We start from the raw sequence: 24387 nt of genomic DNA on the forward strand, positions 1-24387 counted from the left end.
AGCTTTTCTCAACAACAGTGCCTTCAGATACATCTGAGAAGTCACACAGGGGACAGACCTTATAAATGTAATGAATGCGGGAAAAGCTTCAGACACAAGACAAGCCTTGTTCTTCATCGTTACGTAGTCCACAAGTCAGAGGGACCCCATAAGTGTCCAGTGTGCGGCCAGCAATTTATCCTGAGAAAGAGACTTATTGAGCATCAGAGAATCCACAACAAAGAGATGCACAGAGGGTTTAACAGGGGGATTGTGAGTGAGAACAAGGATGAGCATCCCCAACAGAAAAAGCCAGTGGGAGCGGAGCCTCATGAGGCATCTCAGAGGTGTGAACGGGCAGATGCTGCTAAGAGTAGAAGAAGGAGAGGACAGCAGCCAGCTTACCCGGCAGGGGGAAAAGACAGTGAATCTGATGTATGCGAAGGAAGTTCTAAGAAATTGAACTGCACCATTGCCTACCAGGAAACCAAGGTGGGAGCACAACTGAACACACAAAGTAAAAGTAAGAGAAGCTTTAGCAGCAGCTCAGCCCTTGATCTGCATGAGAAAACCCACCGGGATGAGAAACGTTACAGCTGTGCTGAGTGTGGGAAAAGCTACCGCCAGAACTCACACCTCCGAAGGCATCAAAAAAGCCACACGGGAGAGAAACCTTATGTATGTGCTGACTGTGGGAGTAGCTTTGGACGGAAGTCGACACTCAGTAAACACCTACGGACGCACAAAGAGGAGAAACCCTATAGCTGCACTGATTGTGGGAGAAGCTTCAGAGAGAGCTCGTACCTTGCTCTGCATAAGAGAATCCACACAGGAGAGAAACCCTATCAGTGTCCTGACTGTGACAAAAGCTTCAGGCGGAAAGGGGACCTTTCCAGTCACTGTAAAACCCACACAGGGGAAAAACCTCATAAATGCACTGAATGCGGGCAAGGCTTCAGGCGGAAATCTACTCTGACTAAACACCTGAGGGTCCATACTGGGGAGAGGCCCTATAAATGTCCTCACTGTGAAAAAAGTTTTCGTCAGAAGTTCTCCCTTTCCCAGCATCGGTTAACGCACCGGGAAGGGTGGCCTCACACATGTACGGAATGCGGGAAAGGCTTCAATCACAAACCAAATCTTGTTCAACACTTGGCCAAACTGCACTTGAGAAAGCAACTCCATACAACAAATGTAGCTTCAGATTAAACAGATCTATAATTGCAGTGGTAGAAAACAGTGGAGTGGTGGGTTGTTTTTTTTTATTATTATTCTGGTGAGACAATCTCCATCCGTACATATTCTAAAATACAAGGCTTAAGGAGGATGGGTGAGTAGTATCGCCCTGTTTATGATGATGGGAGGGGGACGAAGCTGATGAAGAGAGGAACTGGTCTTTCGATGGGTTTTGGGGGTGGTTAGTGGGAATTTCAAGGCAGTGGAGTTGAACTTTGGGAGTTGAGCAGTGGCATGCCATCTGTGGATGCAATGCATAGATTGCATTCCCATGTGAGTCCTGACTGGCTGTGCCAGTGGGACGATTCCACCTGGCCCCTGAACACACAGGGAGGATGCTATTTTGGAGCACAAAATGACATCCTCCGCACATTGTGAAGACACAGGCTTTTTAACATGGAACTCTACAAATGGATTAAAACCTGGTGAACTGAGATGTCTCAATATGTAACTAAACAGGGAATCCTCTTGAGCAGGTATATTTCTAGTGTGGTCCTGCAGAGATCCATTCTTGATCCTCTGCTATGTAACATTTTTATCAATGACCTGGAAAAAAACATAAAATGACGACTGATAAAGTCTGCAGATGACACTCTAATCCAGGGGCTTGGTAAATAATGAAGAGACCAGTTCACTGATTCACAGTGAACTGGATCACTCTGCACTCCTCTATGGAAGAGCTACCCAAAATGTTTCCCATTTTACTCCTACAAACCACAGTTGGGCAGATTGCAGGGTATGAAGTGGAAAACAGAAAATGCTCCAATTAACTTACAGTCGGTTAAGCCTTAGTGTGATTTGTTAGCTTATGAGCCAAAGTCCCCTAACATTTTGCATAGCTGCAAAGCCTATAAAGGATATTAGTGACCGATTGCTATGCTTGCTGGTGAAATAAGGAATGGAGATGTACTGAGACTGATCTGTTTGCAGATGATTTAGCCATTAATTGCAAGTCCTAGATGTTTTGCTGAGTAAGGAATATGGAGTGGTACTAACAGAACAAGGAAGTAACTAGGTTGTAAACAACTGGGGTATGTGTGTCAGGATAAGCAAAGTGGAACAGGCACAGGTGTTGACACTTAAAGATAGGTCAGGAAAGATTTTACGGCTTGCCTGGAGGCAAGATTCCCATGATAGCTTTTTCTTAATTGCAAAACATCTAGCAAGGAATGGAGTTTTACAATGCAGTAACCCAGATTTTATGTTATACAATATATTTTTGCACTGTACTAAGTGCAACATATTCACAAGATATGTAATGCATAAAAATGGCCAAAAAAGGCCATAAACAATGAATAACCAGTGAGTTTTGAAACAGTTGGAAAATTACAAGAAAAAGGGAACTGAGGTAAGAGTCTAAGGGCATGTATACACTTACCGGGGATTGATGCTGCTGCAGTTGATGCACTAGGCATCGATTTAGCGGGTCTCCACTAGACCCGCTAAATCAACCGCAGATCGCTGTCCCGTCAATTCTGGTACTCCACTGGAATGAGAAGTGTAAGGTAAGTTGACGGGACAGCATCTCCCGTCGATGCAGTGCGGTGTAGACACCGCAGTAAGTCGACCTCAGATACGTCAGCTCCAGCTATGTTACAGGAGTTGTGTAATTTAGGTTGACTTACCCCCATAGTGTAGACAAGCCCTAAGATATGGAGAAGTATACACCAAAAGGAGGAAATTGATAAGGGTTGGAATGTTGTACTAAGAAGAGTTACCAGGGTATAACTACCACAAGAAATCATAAGAAACTAAGACCATTGCAGACAGGATCCAGACTGTCTGCAGCTACAGAGAAGGCCTTCCACAGATGTGGGTAATTGTAAGCCTCTCTGTATGTGCTGTCTTGACTGTTTAATAAATTCGTTCAAAGCTGACTTGTTAACCAAATCTAAATTTAAGAGAAGGCTATTCATTAAGCATATAATCACAATTAAAATTCCTATCCATTATTAGCTATTCATTTATTATTGACTAATTATTGTGTGATTATCAACATAAGAAATATGTAAACTACAGTGACTGGAAGATTGTTCTCTACATTGGTAACATCTGACCTTTCTGTATTATGCTGTTTTATTGCTAATCAATAAAGTGATTGAGCCGAGGTAACTGAGGTCTCACTAATTGATGACAAACTTAACCAGCCACCAACTTAAACCATTTACAAGATCACATTTCTAGCTGTAATGGGAATGGGGCCTCATAGTGACTGGATTTTGTAAGGATGGAGGACAGTGTTCCAGAAGTGTGAGGCATGAAGGGGAAGTGACTACAGATCAATGAAGAGATGCCTTTCTTTTCAGGGGGCTCTTCCTGGACCAAAGAGGGGCCCAGCCCCTAGGAGCATGTGCAGTGACAATGCCAGGTGAGTGTGCTGCTGGGAGAGATGGGGGCCCTCCTCTGGAGCTCACTGCTTTGGGGGAGAATGCTGGGGGGACTGTGGAGTCCTCTTCTCTGGCCCCAGCTCCAGGGCAGCCGGCCTGTACCCCAAACTCCTCATCCCCAGCCCCAGCCCTCACCCCCACCGCAACCCTCTGCCCCAGCCCTGAGCTCCCCTCCTGCACCTAGAATTCCTCATCCCCAGCTCCACTCTGCAGCCCTCACCCCTGCACCCCAATCCTCTGCCTTAGCCCTTCCCACACCCCTAATCCCCAGCCTTCTTCCCCTCGTGCCGCAACCCTCTGCCCTAGCCTCTCCCACACCCCAAATCCCTCATGCTCAACCAGAGTCCTCACCCCCACACACACACTCTAACCGCCTGCCCCAGACCTGAGCCCCTCCCAGACCCCAAATCCCTCATCCCCAGCTAGAGCCCTACTCCCCCACCCTAACCCCGTGCTCCAGCCCTGAGCCCCTCCCACACCCCAAATCCCTCATCCCCAGCTAGAGCCCTCCCCTCCACCCTAAGCCCCTGTCCCAGCCCTGAGCCCCTCCCACACCGCAAACCCCTCAGCCCCCCCTTTATTTTGCAGGGCGGTGGGGGCGGAACTTGGACCTGTCCCGACAGTGAGACAAACCTGCGGCCCCTGAATAAGCCCCGCCCCCGATCCCCTCCCCCCCCCCGGGGCCCGGGCCTGGTGCGGGGGCGGAACTTCCCGCTCTCAGCGGCTCGTTGGGAACCTCCCGGCGCCCGGGCCGGGTCTGGCTGCGGGCGGGACTCCCGGGTCGGTGCTGGGACAAACCCGGGAGATCGCGTCCGTCCCCCGCGGGGGCGGTGAGTCCGGGGCCTGGGGCAGAGCGCGGGGGAGGGAACCTGCCCCTGCAGCTGCAGCAGAGCGAGTGGTGCCCGCGACAAGGGGTCAGAGCCTGAGCCCAGCTGGGTTCCCGGGGAGCTGTGTGTGTGTCTGTGCAGCTGAGCCTTGCAGGGTCCTCCCCACCCAGCCAGTTTCTGGGGTGCAAAGAGGGGAGCTCTGTGCAGCCAGAGCCCAGGCGGGGCCCCTGTAGCCCAGCCAGCAACTCTCCGGAGAAACAGCACTTTTAAAAAAGCCTTGGTAATCCCAAAAGGCCTTGTGCACACACACAAGGTGTCCTGCTTTAACAATACCCGTGTATTTAAAGCATACAGTGCCCCCACCCCCACACGCCATGCCAGCCCTGCATGTGGATATAATTATTTTGTTACAAAAGGACTTATATAGGAAAGTGTATAAGCTGCACTGATATACGGCCTCTCCATCCTGGTATCACTGTATCCCTATGAGGAGATCATTATATTGGTAAGAAATCTCACCCCCAACCCAAATAGTCTGACAGATGAAATGGCTGATGTTCAGTGCAATCATTATAAACTGTAAAACCATCACAGCACGAAAAATGAAAAGCTCAGATTCAGGTCTCCTAAATCGAAGTTATGCTTTTTTAAAAAGCCCGTCTAACAATATCCAGGAATAACACGAGAAAAGAAAGGAAGACGTTGATCCATTTAGGCCATATGGAACATTAACCTCACACCGTTAATTTTTAATTCTGCTGCTGACCCGGGAAATAGGACAACTGCCCTAATAACTGAAACACTGCGATTGTCTCCACCACAGAGCATTGGCCAGTAGGAGGTTGGCTGGCATGGCTTCCCCACCTCCTCAAATGACCCTAGCTACACCAGTGTTTCTCAGATGGGGCCTGTAATAACCTTAGTCCCAGATTTGGACCTTAGCGTCCAAAATATGGGGGTTAGCATGAAAACCTCCAAGCTTAGCTACCAGCTTGGACCTGGTACCTGCTGCCACCACCCAAAAAATTAGAGTGTTTTGGGGCACTCTGGTCCCCCTGAAAAACCTTCCCTGGGGACCCCAAGACCCAAATCCCTTGAGTCTCACAACAAAGGGAAATAATCCTTTTTCCCTTCCCCCCTCCAGGTGCTCCTGGAGAGATACACAGACACAAGCTCTGTGAACCCAAACAGAGTGAATCTCCCTCTCTGTTCCCAATCCTGGAAACAAAAAGTACTTTCCTATTCCCCCAGAGGGAATGCAAGGTCAGGCTAGCAATCCAACACACAAATCTCCCCTTGATTTCTTCCTCCCACCAATTCCCTGGTGAGTACAGACTCAATTTCCCTGAAGTAAAGAAAAACTCCAACAGGTCTTAAAAGAAAGCTTTATATAAAAAGAAAGAAAAATAAGTACAAATGTTCTTTCTGTATTAAGATAATACAACACAGGGTCAATTGCTTAAAAGAATATTGAATAAACAGCCTTATTCCAAAAGAATACAAATCAAAGCACTCCAGCACTTATATTCATGCAAATACCAAAGAAAAGAAACCATATAACTTACTATCTGATCTCTTTGTCCTTACACTTGGAAACAGAAGACTAGAAAGTAGAACTACTTCTCCAAAGCTCAGAGAAAGCAGGCAGGCAGAAAACAAAGACTTAGACACTCAATTCCCTCCACCCAAAATTGAAAAAATCCGGTTTCCTGATTGGTCCTCTGGTCAGGTGCTTCAGGTGAAAGAGACATTAACCCTTAGCTATCTGTTTATGACACGCCCTCCAAATTGCAGACAGTGGGGAAGCTCACTGGCGGCGATTTCCTTCTAGAACTTGAAAATAAACAGATTAATACAACACATAGACCTTTACATATACTCCTAAGTATATAACTAACAGACTTCTACATTTTAAGAACACTTTTTAACTACTGAATTCTGGGAAACTCTCACGGGAGAGTGCATCAGCTACTTTGTTAGAAGCTCCTGTGATGTGTTGAATTTCAAAATCAAAATCTTGGAGAGCTAAACTCCAACGAAGAAGTTTCTTGTTGTTCCCCTTGGCAGTATGAAGCCACTGTAGTGCAGCATGGTCAGTTTGTAGTTGGAACCGCCGTCCCCAAACATATGGGCGTAGCTTTTCCAGGGCGTACACAATGGCATAGCATTCCTTTTCACTGACTGACCAGTGACTTTCCCTCTCAGACAGTTTCTTGCTGAGAAACACGACAGGATGGAAGTTGTGATCTGTTGCTTCCTGCATGAGCACTGCTCCTATACCACGCTCAGATGCATCTGTGGTTACTAGGAATGGCTTGTCAAAATCCGGGGCCCTGAGCACAGGGTCAGACATGAGCGTTGCCTTAAGTTGGGTAAAGGCCTTTTGACACTCATCAGTCCACTTAACTGCATTTGGCTGGGTCTTTTTGGTCAGGTCGGTCAGTGGGGCAGCGATTTGGCTGTAGTGTGGTACAAATCGCCTGTAGTATCCGGCCAAGCCTAAGAAGGATTGGACCTGCTTCTTGGACCGTGGGACAGGCCACTTTTGGATAGCATCTACCTTGGCCTGTAGGGGGTTTATGGTTCCTCGACCCACCTGGTGCCCCAGGTAAGTCACTCTGTTTTGGCCTATTTGACACTTTTTGGCCTTAACAGTTAGTCCTGCCTGCCTGATGCGCTCAAAGACCTTTTCCAGGTGTAGTAGGTGTTCGGGCCAGGAGTCTGAAAAAATGGCCACATCATCGAGGTAGGCAACTGCAAATTCTCCCAGTCCAGCTAGTAGACCATCTACCAGCCTCTGGAAGGTGGCGGGTGCATTTCGAAGGCCGAAAGGAAGGACATTGAATTCATACACCCCCGCATGGGTGACGAATGCTGACCTCTCCTTGGCAGGTTCATCTAGCGGTACTTGCCAGTACCCCTTGGTTAAGTCTATTGTAGAGATGAACTGGGCATGTCCCAACTTTTCCAATAGCTCATCGGTACGTGGCATTGGATAGTTGTCCGGACGAGTTACAGCATTTAGCTTACGGTAGTCCACGCAAAAGCGTATTTCCCCATCTGGTTTGGGTACCAGAACCACTGGAGATGCCCATGCACTGGTAGATGAGCGGATTATACCCATCTGTAGCATGTTTTGGATCTCCCGTTCTATAGCAGCTTGGGCATGAGGAGACACTCGGTAGGGTGGGGTTCTGATTGGGTGAGCATTACCTGTATCAATGGAGTGGTATGCCCGTTCAGTCCGTCCTGGGGTGGCTGAGAACAATGGGGCGAAGCTAGTGCACAGCTCCTTGATTTGCTGCCGCTGCAGACGTTCCAGAGTGGTTGAGAGGTTCACCTCTTCCACGCCACCGTCTTTTTTCCCGTCGTAGAAGACACCGTCAGGCCACTCAGCATCCTCTCCCTGGACTGTAAACTGACAAACCTGTAAGTCTCTGGAATAGAAAGGCTTGAGAGAATTAACATGGTACACTTTAGGCTTTAGTGAGGAATTGGGAAATGCTATGAGGTAGTTTACAGCTCCCAGGCGCTCTTGGACCGTGAATGGCCCTTCCCATGATGCTTCCATCTTATGGGCCTGTTGCGCCTTCAAGACCATAACCTGGTCTCCTACCTTGAAGGAACGTTCTCTGGCATGTCTGTCATACCAGGCCTTTTGCTCTTCTTGAGCATCCTTTAGGTTCTCTCTAGCAAGGGCTAAAGAGTGTCGGAGGGTGCTTTGTAGGTTGCTTACAAAGTCCAGAATGTTAGTTCCTGGAGAAGGCGTAAACCCCTCCCATTGCTGCTTCACCAACTGTAATGGCCCCTTAACCTCGTGACCATACACAAGTTCAAATGGTGAAAACCCTAAACTGGGATGTGGTACAGCCCTGTAGGCAAACAGCAACTGCTGCAACACTAGGTCCCAATTATTGGAGAATTCGTTGATGAATTTTCGTATCATGGCCCCCAAAGTTCCATTGAACCTTTCCACCAGGCCATTGGTTTGATGGTGGTATGGGGTGGCAACCAAGTGATTCACCCCATGAGTTTCCCACAGTTTTTCCATGGTCCCTGCCAGGAAATTAGACCCTGAATCTGTAAGGATGTCAGAGGGCCAACCTACCCTGGCAAAGATGTCTGTTAGGGCCAGGCACACAGTGTTAGCCCTGGTGTTGCCTAGAGCTACTGCTTCGGGCCATCGGGTAGCAAAGTCCACTAAAGTCAGTACGTACTGCTTTCCTTTGGGCGTCTTTTTTGGGAAAGGGCCCAGAATATCCACAGCTACTCGCTGAAATGGGACCTCAATTATGGGGAGTGGCTGGAGAGGGGCCTTGACCTGGTCTTGAGGCTTTCCCACTCTTTGGCATACCTCACAAGACCGGACATACTTGGCAACGTCCTTGCCCATCCCCTCCCAGTGGAAGGACTTCCCCAACCGGTCCTTGGTTCGGTTCACCCCAGCATGGCCACTGGGATGATCATGGGCTAAGCTTAAGAGCTTCCCCCGGTACTTAGTTGGAACCACCAACTGTTTTTGTGGCTGCCATTCTTCCCGGTGTCCACCAGAAAGAATTTCCTTGTATAAAAGTCCTTGGTCTATAACAAACCGGGATCGATTAGAAGAGCTGAGAGGCGGTGGGGTGCTCCGTGCCGCCGCCCAAGCTTTCTGAAGGCTGTCATCCGCTTCCTGCTCAGTCTGGAACTGTTCCCTTGAGGCTGGGGTCACCAGTTCTTCCTCAGACTGTGGACTTGGGCTTGGTCCCTCTGGAAGCGATGTAGGTGATGGGGTTGTTTCCGTTGCTGGTGAACCGCTCTCCGCTGGTGCACCTGAGGGTATTTCAGGCTCTGGCTGAGCCTTTTGGGTATGGCTGTCTTTTGCTTCTGCCAGTTCTGGCTCGCTGGCGCCCTCTGGCGTTGAGGTTGAAGATGTGGTTGCACTTGCTGGTGCTGGTTGCTGTTCCAGTTCCGGGCCTGGGACTGGAGATGCTGTGGCTGTTTCAGTGGTAGGCATGGAATCCGGGTCCACTACCTCTGTCTGGGTCTCTGGTAACACAGACGGGGCCTCTGTGGACGGTTCAGGAACAGGAATGGGTCTGGAAGCTTGCCTGGTTTGGCTACGTGTAACCATTCCCACTCTCTTGGCCCGCCTCACCTGGTTGGCCAAGTCTTCCCCCAGTAGCATGGGGATAGGATAATTGTCATAGACTGCAAAAGTCCACATTCCTGACCAGCCTTTGTACTGGACAGGCAGTTGAGCTGTAGGCAAGTCTACAGCTTGTGACATGAAGGGGTAAATTGTAACTTTGGCCTTTGGGTTGATGAATTTGGGGTCAACGAAGGATTGGTGGATAGCTGACACTTGTGCCCCTGTGTCTCTCCACGCAGTAACCTTCTTTCCGCCCACTCTCAAATTTTCCCTTCGCTCCAAGGGTATTTGAGAGGCATCCGGGCCTGGGGATCTTTGGTGTGATGGTGGTGTAATGAATTGCACTCGCATGGTTTTCTTGGGACAGTTGGCCTTGATATGTCCCAGTTCATTACACTTAAAGCATCTTCCATCTGATGGATCACTGGGCCGAGGTGAGTTACTGGAGACTGGTGAGGTTGAAGGGTAGGGTATCTGTGGCTTTACTTGGGTGGTATGTGGGGTCTTTGGCTGTCCTCGGTTGTAGGGTTTATGGTCTGTGTGCCCCCTGGGGTAATCGTTCCCCTTGACAGTAGCTTTCTTGCTTTCTGCCAGTTCCATCCATTTGGCTCCAATCTCCCCCGCCTCAGCGATATTCTTGGGGTTTCCATCTTGTATGTACCGTGTGATGTCTTCAGGAACACCATCCAAGAACTGCTCCATTTGTATGAGGAGGTTCAGTTCTTCCAAGGTTTGAATGTTGTTTCCTGTTAGCCAGGCCTCATAGTTTTTTGCAATGCAGTAGGCGTGTTTGGGAAATGACACCTCTGGTTTCCACTTTTGGGTTCTGAAGCGCCGACGGGCATGATCTGGGGTTATCCCCATCCTGTATCTGGCCTTGGTTAGAAAAAGTTTATAGTCATTCATTTGGTGCTTAGGCATTTCAGCTGCCACCTCTGCTAAAGGTCCACTGAGCTGTGACCTCAATTCTACCATGTACTGGTCTTCGGGAATGCTGTACCCAAGACAGGCTCTTTCAAAATTTTCCAAGAAGGCCTCGGTGTCATCACCTGCCTTGTAGGTGGGAAATTTCCTGTGCTGTGGAGCAATATTTGGCGCCGGGTTGTTAGGGTTGGCTGGCACAGGCAGCCCAGCTTTTGCCATCTCCAGTTCATGTTTTCTCTGTTTTTCCTTCTCTTCATTCTCTTTTTGTTGTTTTTCCATTTCTTTTTGTTGTTTTTCCATTTCTTTTTGGTGTTTTTCCATGTCTCGGCGGTGGGCCGCCTCCTCTTCTTCTTGCTTCCTTCTGTGGGCCAACTCATCTTCTGCTTGTTTCCTTCGGTAGGCCACCTCTTCTTCTTCTAGTTTTCTTTTGTGTGCTGCCTCTTTGGCTGCCTCTTTGGCTGCCTGTTCTCTTTGGTAGGCTGCCTCTTTGATCTGTTCTTCTCTTTCTTTCATCTCCATCTCTTTTTGTTTTATTTCCAGTTGTCGCCTGTGTTCAGCTTCTTTGATTTGTCCTTCGGCCTCAATTTTTGCCTTAGAAGTCATGGTTCCTGTTTTCTTGTGTTGGCGTGCCCTCCGGTGTTTATCTTCTGAACTGCAGGTTCTCTGTTGCCTCCTGAAGTCTGCCTAGCAACAGTGCTTTTTTCCTTTTCTCTCTCTAGCTAATGTTCAATGAAGGGAAACCAGAAAAACCACTTTATTTACATGCATATAAGTGCCGGTACTTGCCTGCTAATGGGAGGGCTATTGCATGACAAAAGACCCTTAACATGCAAGCCACAAACTGCGAGAGAGAGCAGAAAAAAAAATTCTCTCTGGTTCCCTTTTAAAACCAACTGCTTCTCTCTGCTAAAAAGCCCTTAGCAGAGAAAAGAAAAATATAATATTTCTACTGGCTTCTGGATTCTGTCTCCCACCAGCTGCCACTCATGTAATAACCTTAGTCCCAGATTTGGACCTTAGCGTCCAAAATATGGGGGTTAGCATGAAAACCTCCAAGCTTAGCTACCAGCTTGGACCTGGTACCTGCTGCCACCACCCAAAAAATTAGAGTGTTTTGGGGCACTCTGGTCCCCCTGAAAAACCTTCCCTGGGGACCCCAAGACCCAAATCCCTTGAGTCTCACAACAAAGGGAAATAATCCTTTTTCCCTTCCCCCCTCCAGGTGCTCCTGGAGAGATACACAGACACAAGCTCTGTGAACCCAAACAGAGTGAATCTCCCTCTCTGTTCCCAATCCTGGAAACAAAAAGTACTTTCCTATTCCCCCAGAGGGAAGGCAAGGTCAGGCTAGCAATCCAACACACAAATCTCCCCTTGATTTCTTCCTCCCACCAATTCCCTGGTGAGTACAGACTCAATTTCCCTGAAGTAAAGAAAAACTCCAACAGGTCTTAAAAGAAAGCTTTATATAAAAAGAAAGAAAAATAAGTACAAATGTTCTTTCTGTATTAAGATAATACAACACAGGGTCAATTGCTTAAAAGAATATTGAATAAACAGCCTTATTCCAAAAGAATACAAATCAAAGCACTCCAGCACTTATATTCATGCAAATACCAAAGAAAAGAAACCATATAACTTACTATCTGATCTCTTTGTCCTTACACTTGGAAACAGAAGACTAGAAAGTAGAACTACTTCTCCAAAGCTCAGAGAAAGCAGGCAGGCAGAAAACAAAAGACCTTAGACACTCAATTCCCTCCACCCAAAGTTGAAAAAATCCGGTTTCCTGATTGGTCCTCTGGTCAGGTGCTCCAGGTGAAAGAGACATTAACCCTTAGCTATCTGTTTATGACAGGGCCACCAGGGTCTTTTCTTAAGGCGGTCATTGGGGTAAGGGGAGTGAAGCACTGACCCCACCCCAAGCCCCCCCAGGGGTTGGACCCTGCCCCCTTCTGGCGCCAGAAATGCCAGAGGAACAGGCAGCTGGTGTGAGTTCCCTACCTTCCTAGGGATGGTGGGGCTCGAGCTTCGAACTTCAGCCCTGCAGTGACAGGTGGCTGACTCCAGACAGGGGTCTTTGGGCTCCAGCCATGTGGTGGCAGGTTCCATCAACTGGTCCTGGGCTCACCACTGCCCCGCATCATCCCTGGTCCCTACTGTCTCCTCTGGTCACGGGCTTGGGTCACATGGCAGAGGCTCCATCTCCCAGCCTCTAGGATGGGCTAAATTGCCTCAGTGGCCATGATATGTTGATGGGCAAGGTCTGTCAGCGATTAAAATGCCAGGGTACTTTACTACCTTTTGGGTGTAGCAAATGGCTCTAGGATGCAAAATTGGTTCCAAAGAACATTAGCTGGCTGCTTCTTTTTAAAGGGAGGAAATACACAGGGGTAAAAATGACACAAGGGCTAAAATTTCTGCTAGTCAGCAAGTTTAACCACTTGTGTATGACATTTTCACTGTTTATGTAAATGTGCAGCTTTAAAAAGTCAAGAGGGGTAGGGCAATGTGGAGGGGAGATTTTCTTCAATATTTGCCCAATCTAGACTTCAAGCAAAAAATGTGATAAGAGCTAGTCTGTTTCTAAAAATCTGAAGACCGAGACCAACACCAGTTTTAAGTTTGTTATAGGTACGAATCCAATGAGTTGTAAGTTCTTAACTTTGTTAGCATTGGAAAGGTTCAAATATGACTCTTGTAGCATCTCATCAAATAAGATTTGAAAATCCCAATTTTGGGATGAGGAACTTGCAAACCTTACAATACAACCAAGTACTTTTTCTCCCCGTTTCTACAACAGTGGGGTTGCGAGTCAGCTTGCGAGACAGAACTGCATTTTCTGTCTTTGCTGTTCTTTCCTCTCCCTTTTTCTGCGCATTTGTCTCGTTTTGTCTTCACAGAAATGAGATCAGACTTTAACAACAGAAGCACCAGCTCCAGCCCATTTCAACTAACTTCTTCTCCTTTCCCCTCAAAAAGGAATGTTGTTACCCTCCATAAGAACATCAAAAAGACTGTTTGTCAGGGTTCCCTCCTCCTCCCTCTTGAATACTCTCTACAGCTAAAGGAAAATGGAATAAGGCATATAGTTGAAATGAAAGCCTGATGCAATACTTTACATTTCAAATTCCTTAAGGGTCTTGAAAAAGGAACAGTTAAATCTGGATCTGGTACAAGTTCAAACAAAAAGGTTGCCATTAAATAAAATTCTGTGAATTCATACTGATGAGAAAATTGGATACCCCTTTGAGTGATGCCCCTGAAATGTAAAGGGATTATGTTACAAGGGAAGCTCTTTGGGGTACAGACTGTCTTTTTGTTCTGTCCTTTTTCAGTGCCTGATACAATGGGGTCTTGCCCCATGATTAAGAGTCCTGAGCTCTAATGTAACACAAATAAATAATAATAACGTTCAATAAAAAGAGCCAACTACCTGCAGTAGTGCAGTTGTGATCTGATATTCCTAGGTGCCATGACCAGTCAAATAAAAGGCAGAATTGAAGTAACATCACCTGAGTCCAGAAAAGGTTCACGAGGAAGAAGAAATCTTCCCAGGAAGGAAGAAGGTTTGGTTTGGGCAGATGGCTACAAGAAGAAATATAAAATTGAGGGATCTCTTCTAGTCCTCACTGGGCAGAACCCAACTGATAGTGGTGAAAACTGGAAGATAGAAATGTGGGGGGACACAGAGCCCCTTTCATATGTTTCGCAGGCCCGTTGGCCTTCAATAACTCTGTTTAGTACAGAATCTGAGAGCCACTTGTCACTGCCCCATAGATGCTACCTTTGTCCCTCACACAGAGCTAACAACATATATGTTTCCCAGGTCTCACTTTGTGTGATCGGAAGAGAAGGGATTTCTGAGATGATGGAGCCCCTGTCCAGCTCAAGGTCACAGAGGTTCCACCACCCAGGACCACAACTGAGCTGTGACCTCAGAGAGAAGCTGCAGTATTCCCGGCAACTAGGTAATATGTTGTGTGTGGAGATGCATGTGATGTTGGGGAGCATGGATAGTACAGCAGGGAGGGGAGTCCCCAAGGCAGCCTGTATGAAATCATTGGAACAGCATTTGGCTGTCTATTGGCACGTGGAGGCTGGGTGAATCCCTGTTCCTAGTAGAGTTGTGAGGTCCAGGAGCATGTGTGTGTGTGTGGATCCATGTAACGGTATCTCTATCATTCTTTAGATCTTCCTGCACCTTATTTGTTTGTTCCTTATGCTAAGGAGAATGAAGGAGACCAGGATATAGTGGCCTCGCTCTGTAGGTTTGGCTTTATGGTGAGTTGTGAAATGGTGCTTGCTTCAGTGGTCTGCATTGGTGCTGAGTTCTGGAGGGATGGGGAGATTTGTGGGCAGGCTGAGTCTGGCATCTCTTGCTGTGTGGAGGAGGTTGGGAAAGAGGGTTCCTCCCCCCCCATAATGCTGCATTGACAGTGATGGCTTTGTCCTTTGCTGCTCAGCTTGTGTCTGAGTGGTGAGATTGTGGCCAGAGCAGGCAGGTGCTGAGTGGAGAACCCATGTCATTTCAGATGCCAGTGACGTTTGAGGAGGTGGCCGTGTACTTCTCTGAAGACGAATGGGCTCTTTTGGATGAAAAGCAGAAGGAACTCTACAGAGATGTCATGCAGGAGAATTACGAGACTCTCCTCTCGTTGGGTGAGCAGTTGCTCTAGTCCCCATAGTGCAGACATGGCCTAAATCTCCTATAAAGAACACAGCCCATTTCCCACCAGACAATCTGCTTGCAGAAAGGGGATACTGAAGCCTATATGGATTGTGTCTTTCCCCTTCATTCCAAGATTTTCTTTGCTGTTCTTTGTAGTTAAGTGATCGAGAAATACTTGACATGTTGTGATGCATGTACCTCTTTCCAATGAGCAGGATTTCCAATCGCTAAACCAGATGTGCTGTCCCAGATGGAGCGAGAGGAAGAGCCATGGTTCTCAGATCTCCAGCGCTCTGAGGAAAGGAAGAATGCAGGAGGCTGTAGCACTGGTGAGGAATGAGTGACACCAATCAGGAAACCATCTGGGCCTGAGGGAAAAACTGGGATATCAGCAAACCCACTAAGGGCTGCTCCTGTTCTGTCTTATCTCATCTCACTCTCTATTGTGTCCTGTCCTCAGGGCAGGAGTCACTCCTGGCACCCACTTGTCCTGCCTGACCCTTAAACCTTTTCCTTCCCCAGCCTTTTTCTTAAGTTTCAGATGGGACTTTGAGTCAGAACTGGCCTCTCCTCATTCCTCTAGGGGAATATTAGGGAAATTTGCTTCCTGTCCATCAGGTTTTCTGATCAGAGACAAATCCCTTTGCTGCCCCATCTGCACCCAGCACGGGCAATGAATCACACCTGGATTCTCTCTTTCTCCCACCAGGTGCTGGGACGGTGTGTGAGAAGGAGGGAAAAGCCCAGAAAGTATCTACAGGAGCAGAACCACAAAGAGTGTTCTCAGGGAGACACTGTTGCCTTGAGTGGGGAGATGCCAGTGAGAATCGGTGCAGGACAGAGAGGCTCTGGGAAGACTCTCCAGGCAGGAGTAAATCCCCTCATAGCAAAAGAAGTTTAGAGAAATCCAAAGACACCAGCACTCCCCAGACAGCCTGCACGAGGGAGAGCCCAAACACAGGTACTGAACCTGGCGAAAGTTTCAATAAATGCTTGCTCCTCGTTCAGCATTGTCAGCAAACTTGTGCAGGAAAGGGTGCCTACAAGTGTAATGAATGTGGCCAAAGCTTTTCTCAACAACAGTGCCTTCAGATACATCTGAGAAGTCACACAGGGGACAGACCCTATAAATGTAATGAATGTGGGAAAAGCTTCAGACACAAGACAAGCCTTGTTCTTCATCGTTATGCAGTCCAGAAATTGGAGAGACCCCATAAGAGTCCAGACTGTGGTCAGGAATTTATCCTGAGAAAGAGACTTATTGAGCATCAGAGAATCCACAACAAAGAGATGCACAGAGGGATTGTGAGTGAGAACAAGGATGAGCATCCTCAACAGAAAAAGCCAGTGGGAGCGAAGCCTCATGAGGCATCTCAGAGATGTGAATGGGCAGATGCTGGTAAGAGTCGGGGAAGGAGAGGACCGCAGCCAGCTTACCTGGCAGGGGGGAAAGACAGTGAATCTGCTGTATGCGAAGGAAGTTCTAAGAAATTGAACCGCACCATTGCCTACCAGGAAACCAAGGTGGGAGCACAACTGAACACACAAAGTAAAAGTAAGAGAAGCTTTAGCAGCAGCTCAGCCCTTGATCTGCATCAGAAAACCCACTGGGATGAGAAACGTTACAGCTGTGCTGAGTGTGGGAAAAGCTACCGCCAGAACTCACACCTCCGAAGGCATCAAAAAAGCCACACGGGAGAGAAACCTTATGTATGTGCTGACTGTGGGAGTAGCTTTGGACGGAAGTCGACACTCAGTAAACACCTACGGATGCACAAAGAGGAGAAACCCTATAGCTGCACTGACTGTGGGAAGAGCTTCAGAGAGAGCTCGTACCTTGCTCTGCATAAGAGAATCCACACAGGAGAGAAACCCTACCAGTGTCCTGACTGTGACAAAAGCTTTAGACTGAAAGGAGACCTTTCCACTCACTGTAGAACCCACACGGGGGAAAAACCTCATAAATGCACTGAATGTGGGCAAGGCTTCAGGCAGAGATCAACTCTGACCAAGCACCTGAGGACCCATACTGGGGAGAGGCCCTATAAATGTCCTCACTGTGAAAAAAGCTTTCGTCAGAAGTTCTCTCTTTCCCAGCATCGGTTAATGCATCACGAAGCGAGACGTCACAGATGCACTGAATGTGGGAAAAGCTTCCATGAGAAGTTCACCCCTACCCAACAACAGTCAGCGCACCAGGGAGAGAGACCTCACAAATGTTCTGAATGTGGGGAAAGCGTCAATCAAACTCAAAAGCTTGTTATACCTTGGTAAACCTCCATGTGGAAAAGAAACCCAATTCAGCAAGTGTAACTTCAGATTACGTTAGCTCTAGCAGTGCAACGGGGACTCCACGTGTGATATAAAACAGTGGTGTGGTGCTTTCTTAGGTTGGCGAGGGATACTTAAGTACAAGGTGGGAGAAGTATGGGCGGGAAGTATTGGCTTATTTATGATGGCAGATACAAGATTCAGGAGGGGAAAGGAGCTGGTGAAGGTAGGAACAGATCCTTTGGCAGGGGTGGGGGGATTTGTGGGAATTGCAAATTAATGGAGTTGAATTTTGTGGGAGACTGATCATAAGGGCACAGTGGCAGGAGCCAAGAGCAGAGAGTGCCTGGTAATGGAGATATGGGTCATTTAATAACTGGGATGTTGCAGGAAGAGGAATATTTGCAGTACGTCTCAGAGCCCAGGTCAGCGGACTTGGGCTCGCTCTACAGTGTTAACAATAGCTGTGAGATGTTCCAGCACGGGCTGGAGCTTGGGCTCAGTCAGTCTCAGCGCCCGGGTGGACACACTTGGGCTTGCAGAGCTCACACTGTGGTGCTAAAAATAGCTGTGAGACCTGGCTAATCAGCCTAGAGTCCCAGCCCGAGCTGCAGTGTCTACACAGCTCTTTTTAGCACAGTAATTCAAGGTCAAGTCTGTTGACCCACACTCTGAGACTTGCTGCTGCAGGCTGCCCCTCGCTGTGTAGAGTAGACATACCCTTGCTGGCTAGTAGCACTATTGACTAAAAATAAACTCACTTTCATAAAATATATGGTTTCCAGGAGGAGTCCAGGGGGAGCCAACAGGGGAGGTAGGCTGCCTGAGCTCCAAACTCCTTGCGCCTCGCTAAACCCCGCAGAATCTGTTCAAAACAACAGCAATCCTACTACGAATGTAGTTAATTTAGATAGATATCAATGCACCATCTGCTAAGGGATCCCTGGATAAGAGTTTGGACCTTCCCTCTTCTCCAGTAATGAAGCAGGCCTGCAAAAAGCAAACGCTATTAGAGAGCTCATGTCATATGAAGATGTACGAAGAAGCTCCAGATAGAATCCTGAACAAACCTTGCAGGTGCTTCAGTAGATCTTGGAAGAATTAACTCTCTGAAGAACAATGTCAGCAGATATTGCTGATGTGAAAAAGACCACTGCAGCTTCTCAAACAAGCCTATGAAGGAGAGTGGGGCAAGTTGAGGCCCATGTGTCTGCACTGGAGGACTCTGTAACAGCCAATAACGCCTCCTCAAATCAGCAGATGCAGAGAATTAGAGTCCTACAGGAGAGAGTGGACTATCAGCAGGGCAGAACAAGATATAATTTTGGTTGCCTTTCTGGAGAGCTTTGAGTCTATTGAATTCCTAAATAAGGCTGCCTGAATTCTTAAAACTCCCTTCAGGAACTGATTTTGAAATTGAGAGGGAGCACCGTTTCTTAGCCCCGAAGCCCACAGCAGATGTGAGACCACAACCTTTCCTCATATTTTAATAATGAAGTTTTTAAAATGTGGCACCAGACAGTTCAATAAGGCCATGGAAATGAACATACAAGGCCGATGCTGTACTACATTTCATTTCCGGCCACATTTCAGATTAAGGTTGAAGGATAATGCCATAGTTTTGGCACAGCAACAGAAGCTAAGATATGTATGGACTTTCTTCTGGTCAGCAACCTGGAGACCGATCCTTTCTTTTACACTTCAAGGCATAGACTGGTCCTTATTTTGCTCCACCCCCAATGTCTGTACTTAAGATAGAAGGAAGATGTTTTTTGCTTGGTCTGTTTTACTGGAAACAATTTTTGAGGCTGCTTTTTCCTTAAGACTTCTGCCTCCCTCACTGAGTATATAAGAAGTCAAGGTCTATAAAACTGCACCTGGAATTACCAATACCAGTGGTATGTGTGTTGGCTGACTTGGCCACTGCACTTGCTTTTGCTGTTTTGTTGTGGATTATGTTTCTATTCATCTAAAGCTGGCACAGGCGTCTTTTAGGTCTGTAAAGTCTAAAGACAATGAATAACCTATGGAAGGCACAGGAAATTGCAGTGGAAAAAGTTTATACAAGGACGGGGATATTCAGAGGCAGGTAAGGGAGTCAGGCATAAAGATGTTTCCATGGCTGAGGTGCTAATCCTGGACTTGGTAGACCCAGATTCAATTACTTGTTCTGCCAAAGCCTTCCTGAGTTACGTTCAGAACTTGCGTTTTCTCCTTGTGCCTCAGTCCCCAACTGTGAAATGGGGACAGTCATAATTCCTGACCTCACAGGGGGTTTGGTTAGTACACCTCACTACCCCTCACATTGCTAGGTGTGACCTTGGAGAGGTCACTTCATCACTTTCATTCCCTGTCTGTAAAATGAGGGTAGTAGTCCCCCCCTCTAGGAGGAGAGGGGAGAAGAGTCCCATTGTCTGCAGGGAGTTCGGACATTCTGGGCACGGATTGTGCCAAAGTGAGGAACAGAGTTTGCTCCCTAGAGCCAGGGGAGGAGGATGGGATCAGAAGGTCAGCCAAGGGGATGGGTCAGGCACTGCTGCCACAGACGGGGCTTAGGGATTTGATCAGTGCCTGAGGCTCGGTACCTCCCTTCAGCAAATGGCTTCCCTACTGAAAAGACTGGCCCCTTTTGAACTCAGCAATCCACATACTACTATCTGAAGTCCTTCCTAGCATCCTCGAGGGGCTCCCTTCCTTATTCTTGAATGTGGTGGATTCGTTGAACCAGGTTGAAAGCCGGGAAGTACAGAGAGGCCATTGGTAGTGTGGCAGGAAATTGGGGGAAATCTATAGTTAGCAAAATAAAGGTGTCATCGGCATTTTGGTTTTGGAAATTCGGAGTTGATTTGTCCTCTCAGTTGAAGGTACACATTCACACAGGGATGAAGCGTGCTGTCTTGGTCAGGTGATCTATGAGAGTCAGTTCCACCCTGTGGCCATTTGATTCAGGGAGTTCAAATGTCAAATTCCTGGCAGTGGCTGCCCATAGCAGGCGCAGGGTCTCCAGAGGCCTGAGATGCCCAGAAGTTTGGTGCATGATGCATTGGTACAAGGGCAGAAGTCACATGAGTCAAGCTGAGTCTGAATTTCAGCCCACATCTGGCACCACCAAACAAAGCAGGCCTTGATGGTCATTGTAGATGCGTCTACTTCCATGATGAATGCTGTGCATCAGAATAGATGTAGTGGTGAAGGCATTTCTGAGCTGTGTGAGGGCTTGTTGGAACTTGGGCGACCAAATGAATGTGGCCATCTTGTGCAGGAGAGTTCTTGTGGGGGTTACTGGCTCTGAGAACCTTGGGCTGAAGCAGCAGTAAAGCTGGGGAAGCCTAGGAAGTGCTGCTCTTCTTGAGGACTTTATAAAGCTGCGCACAAGTGACCAGAGAGCTTAGCGAACAGGAGCTGCTAACAGGGAGTTTCGCAAGGGAGTTTGGAAGGGGAGTAGGAAGGGAGTGGGGGTCCCTTGTTGGTCTCATCTGTGACCCATTGGTCCTCTAAACCTATAAACCAAGCCACATCCTAAACCTTTCTGTTTAAAGCAGAGCAGAGCGGACAGGGAGCTGCAGACGGGAATTTGAGTGAGTTTGACAGAGGGAGGCTTACGATGGTTAGGAGGACCCGAAACACCTGTGGCAGCACTGCTTCTGTCTCCTCCACCTGCGCCTGTAGCCAGACAGAGCACCAAAGCATGGATGCTTTTACCCAGATTCTGGTGTGGGCTTGCAAAGACTGTAACTTGCAATTTCCACTTACTGATATCCAGGCTGGGCGTGGCATCCAATGTGAAAGGTGCCTACTGGTGGAATCTCTCAGGCAGCAGGTGGGAGAGCTACAGGAGGAGGTGGCTAGGCTGAGGGACATCCGTATCCATGAGCAATTCCTGGACAGTATCCATGTGGAGACAGCTGACATAGCTGTCCCAGATCACAGGACTGCTGACACACCAGTGGAGGAGGAGATGGTTCAGGGTGGACACTGGCAGCTGGTTACTTCTGGCAGCAGGCAGTGCTCCACCCTGCTGCGAACCTTCCTGCTGTGGTAATAGATAACCGTTATGCTCTTCTTGATACAGGAGAGAAGGAATCACCCCCAACAGTTAAGGAGGCGAAGCCTCATACCCCTAAGGCTGGGAGGTCTGCTGCCATCACTGATAATAAGAAACGTAGGGTAGTGGTGGTTGGAGACTCTCTGCTGAGGGGGACGGAGACACCCATCTGTCGCCCTGACCGTTCATCCCGGGAGGTATGCTGCCTGCCAGGGGCCTGTATCCGAGATGTTAAAGAGGCATTGTCGAGGATTATCCGGCCTTCTGACTACTACCCCATGCTACTCATCCATGTGGGCACAAATGATACTGTGAGGTGTGACACTGAGCAGATCAAGAGTGACTACAGGGCTCTGGGAGTACGGGTTAAGGAGTTTGGAGCACAGGTGGTATCCTCTTCGATTCTTCCTGTCGAAGGTAGGGGCCCGGGCAGAGACAGATGCATTGTGGAGGTGAATGCCTGGCTGCAAAGATGGTGTTGCCAGGAGGGCTTTGGCTTCCTCGACCACGGGATGCTATTCAAGGAAGGACTGCTAGGCACAGATGGCGTTCACCTTTCGAGGAGGGGAAAGGCCTTATTTGCGCACAGACTGGCTAACCTAGTAAGGAGGGCTTTAAAATAGGTTCGATGGGGACAGGTGAGCAAACCCCACAGGTAAGTGGGGAACAAGACCTGGGAGATGGGTTGGAAACAGGAGGGAGCACGGGCTATAATGGCAGAGAGAAAGGAGGGTCAGGGCAAAGCTGGGAGGCAAGATCAAACCAGTATCTTAGATGCCTTTATACAAATGCAAGAAGTATGGGTAATAAGCAAGAAGAACTGGAAGTGCTAATAAATAAATACAACTATGACATTGTTGGCATTACTGAAACTTGGTGAGATAATACGCACGACTGGAATGTTGGTGTGGATGGGTATAGTTTGCTCAGGAAGGATAGATGGGGAAAAAGGGAGGAGGTGTTACCTTATATATTAAAAATGTACACACTTGGACTGAGGTGGAGATGGACATAGGAGATGGAAGTGTTGAGAGTCTCTGGGTTAGTCTAAAAGGGGTAAAAAACATGGGTGATGTCGTGCTGGGAGTCTACTACAGGCCACCTAATCAGGTGGAAGAGGTGGATGAGGCTTTTTTCAAACAACTAACAAAATCATCCAAAGCCCAAGATTTGGTGGTGATGGGGGACTTCAACTATCCAGATATATGTTGGGAAAATAACACCACGGGGCGCAGACTATCCAATAAGTTCCTGGACTGCATTGCAGACAACTTTTTATTTCAGAAAGTTGAAAAAGCTACTAGGGGGGAAGCTGTTCTAGACTTGATTTTAACAAATAGGGAGGAACTTGTTGAGAATTTGAAAGCAGAAGGAAGCTTGGGTGAAAGTGATCATGAAATCATAGAGTTTGCAATTCTAAGGAAGGGTAGAAGGGAGAACAGCGTAATAGAGACAATGGATTTCAGGAAGGCGGATTTTGGTATGCTCAGAGAGCTGATAGGTAAGGTCCCATGGGAATCAAGACTGAGGGGAAAAACAACTGAGGAGAGTTGGCAGTTTTTCAAAGGGACGCTATTAAGGGCCCAAAAGCAAGCTATTCCGATGGTTAGGAAAGATAGAAAATGTGGCAAAAGACTACCTTGGCTTAACCACGAGATCTTGCATGACCTACAAAATAAAAAGGCGTCATATTAAAAAATGGAAACTAGGTCAGATTACAAAGGACGAATATAGGCAAATAACACAGGAATGCAGAGGCAAGATTAGAAAGGCAAAGGCACAAAATGAGCTCAAACTAGCTATGGGAATAAAGGGAAACAAGAAGACTTTTTATCAATACATTAGAAGCAAGAGGAAGACCAAGGACAGGGTAGGCCCACTGCTCAGTGAGGAGGGGGAAACAGTAACAGGAGACTTGGAAATGGCAGAGATGCTTAATGACTTCTTTGTTTCGGTCTTCACTGAGAAGTCTGAAGAAATGTCTAATATAGTGAATGCTTACGGGAAGAGGGTAGGTTTAGAAGATAAAATAAAAAAAGAGCAAGTAAAAAATCACTTAGAAAAGTTAGATGCCTGCAAGTCACCAGGGCCTGATGAAATGCATCCTAGAATACTCAAGGAGTTAATAGAGGAGGTATCTGAGCCTCTAGCTATTATCTTTGGGAAATCATGGGAGACGGGGGAGATTCCAGAAGACTGGAAGGGGGCAAATATAGTGCCCATCTATAAAAAGGGAAATAAAAACAACCCAGGAAACTACAGACCAGTTAGTTTAACTTCTGTGCCAGGGAAGATAATGGAGCAGGTAATTAAAGAAATCATCTGCAAACACTTGGAAGGTGGTAAGGTGATAGGGAATAGCCAGCATGGATTTGTAAAGAACAAATCGTGTCAAACTAATCTGATAGCATTCTTTGATAGGATAACGAGCCTTGTGGATAAGGGAGAAGCGGTGGATATGATATACCTAGACTTTAGTAAGGCATTTGATACGGTCTCACATGATATTCTTATAGATAAACTAGGAAAGTACAATTTAGATGGGGCTACTATAAGGTGGGTGCATAACTGGCTGGATAACCATACTCAGAGAGTAGTTATTAATGGCTCCCAATCCTGCTGGAAAGGTATAACAAGTGGGATTCCGCAGGGGTCTGTTTTGGGACCGGCTCTGTTCAATATCTTCATCAACAATTTAGATGTTGGCATAGAAAGTACGCTTATTAAGTTTGCAGACGATACCAAACTGGGAGGGATTGCAACTGCTTTGGAGGACAGGGTCAAAATTCAAAATGATCTGTACAAATTGGAGAAATGGTCTGAGGTAAACCGGATGAAGTTCAATAAAGACAAATGCAAAGTGCTCCACTTAGGAAGGAACAATCAGTTTCACACATACAGAATGGGAAGAGACT

The 24387-nt window shown here is 47.5% G+C and overlaps 1 protein-coding gene and 1 long non-coding RNA gene across 11 annotated transcripts in view; one reads left to right on the forward strand and one right to left on the reverse strand.

Moving 5' to 3' along the window:
• Positions 1 to 19326, forward strand: part of LOC127052767 (zinc finger protein 436-like) — a 57827-nt gene extending 38501 nt beyond the window's left edge. For 7 of the 10 annotated variants that reach the window (XM_050956760.1, XM_050956759.1, XM_050956756.1 and 4 more), the window contains one exon: positions 16118 to 19326. In XM_050956760.1, coding sequence (XP_050812717.1) covers positions 16118 to 17430 — 1313 coding nt within the window. In that variant the 3' untranslated portion in view covers positions 17431 to 19326. Of the gene's footprint in view, positions 1 to 14313; positions 14456 to 14676; positions 14769 to 15019; positions 15147 to 15368; positions 15486 to 15865 lie in introns of all 10 variants that reach the window. The other 3 variants (XM_050956757.1, XM_050956755.1, XM_050956764.1) reach the window with 3 other exon arrangements.
• Positions 1545 to 24387, reverse strand: part of LOC127052932 (uncharacterized) — a 39070-nt gene continuing 16227 nt past the window's right edge. The window contains exons 3-4 of the long non-coding RNA XR_007774905.1: positions 2594 to 2701; positions 1545 to 1761 (exon numbers count right to left, since the gene is read on the reverse strand). This is a non-coding gene — a long non-coding RNA (uncharacterized LOC127052932). The remainder of the gene's footprint in view (positions 1762 to 2593; positions 2702 to 24387) is intronic.

Source organism: Gopherus flavomarginatus, chromosome 5 (genome assembly GCF_025201925.1).
Source record: "Gopherus flavomarginatus isolate rGopFla2 chromosome 5, rGopFla2.mat.asm, whole genome shotgun sequence".
Taxonomy (NCBI): domain Eukaryota; kingdom Metazoa; phylum Chordata; order Testudines; family Testudinidae; genus Gopherus; species Gopherus flavomarginatus.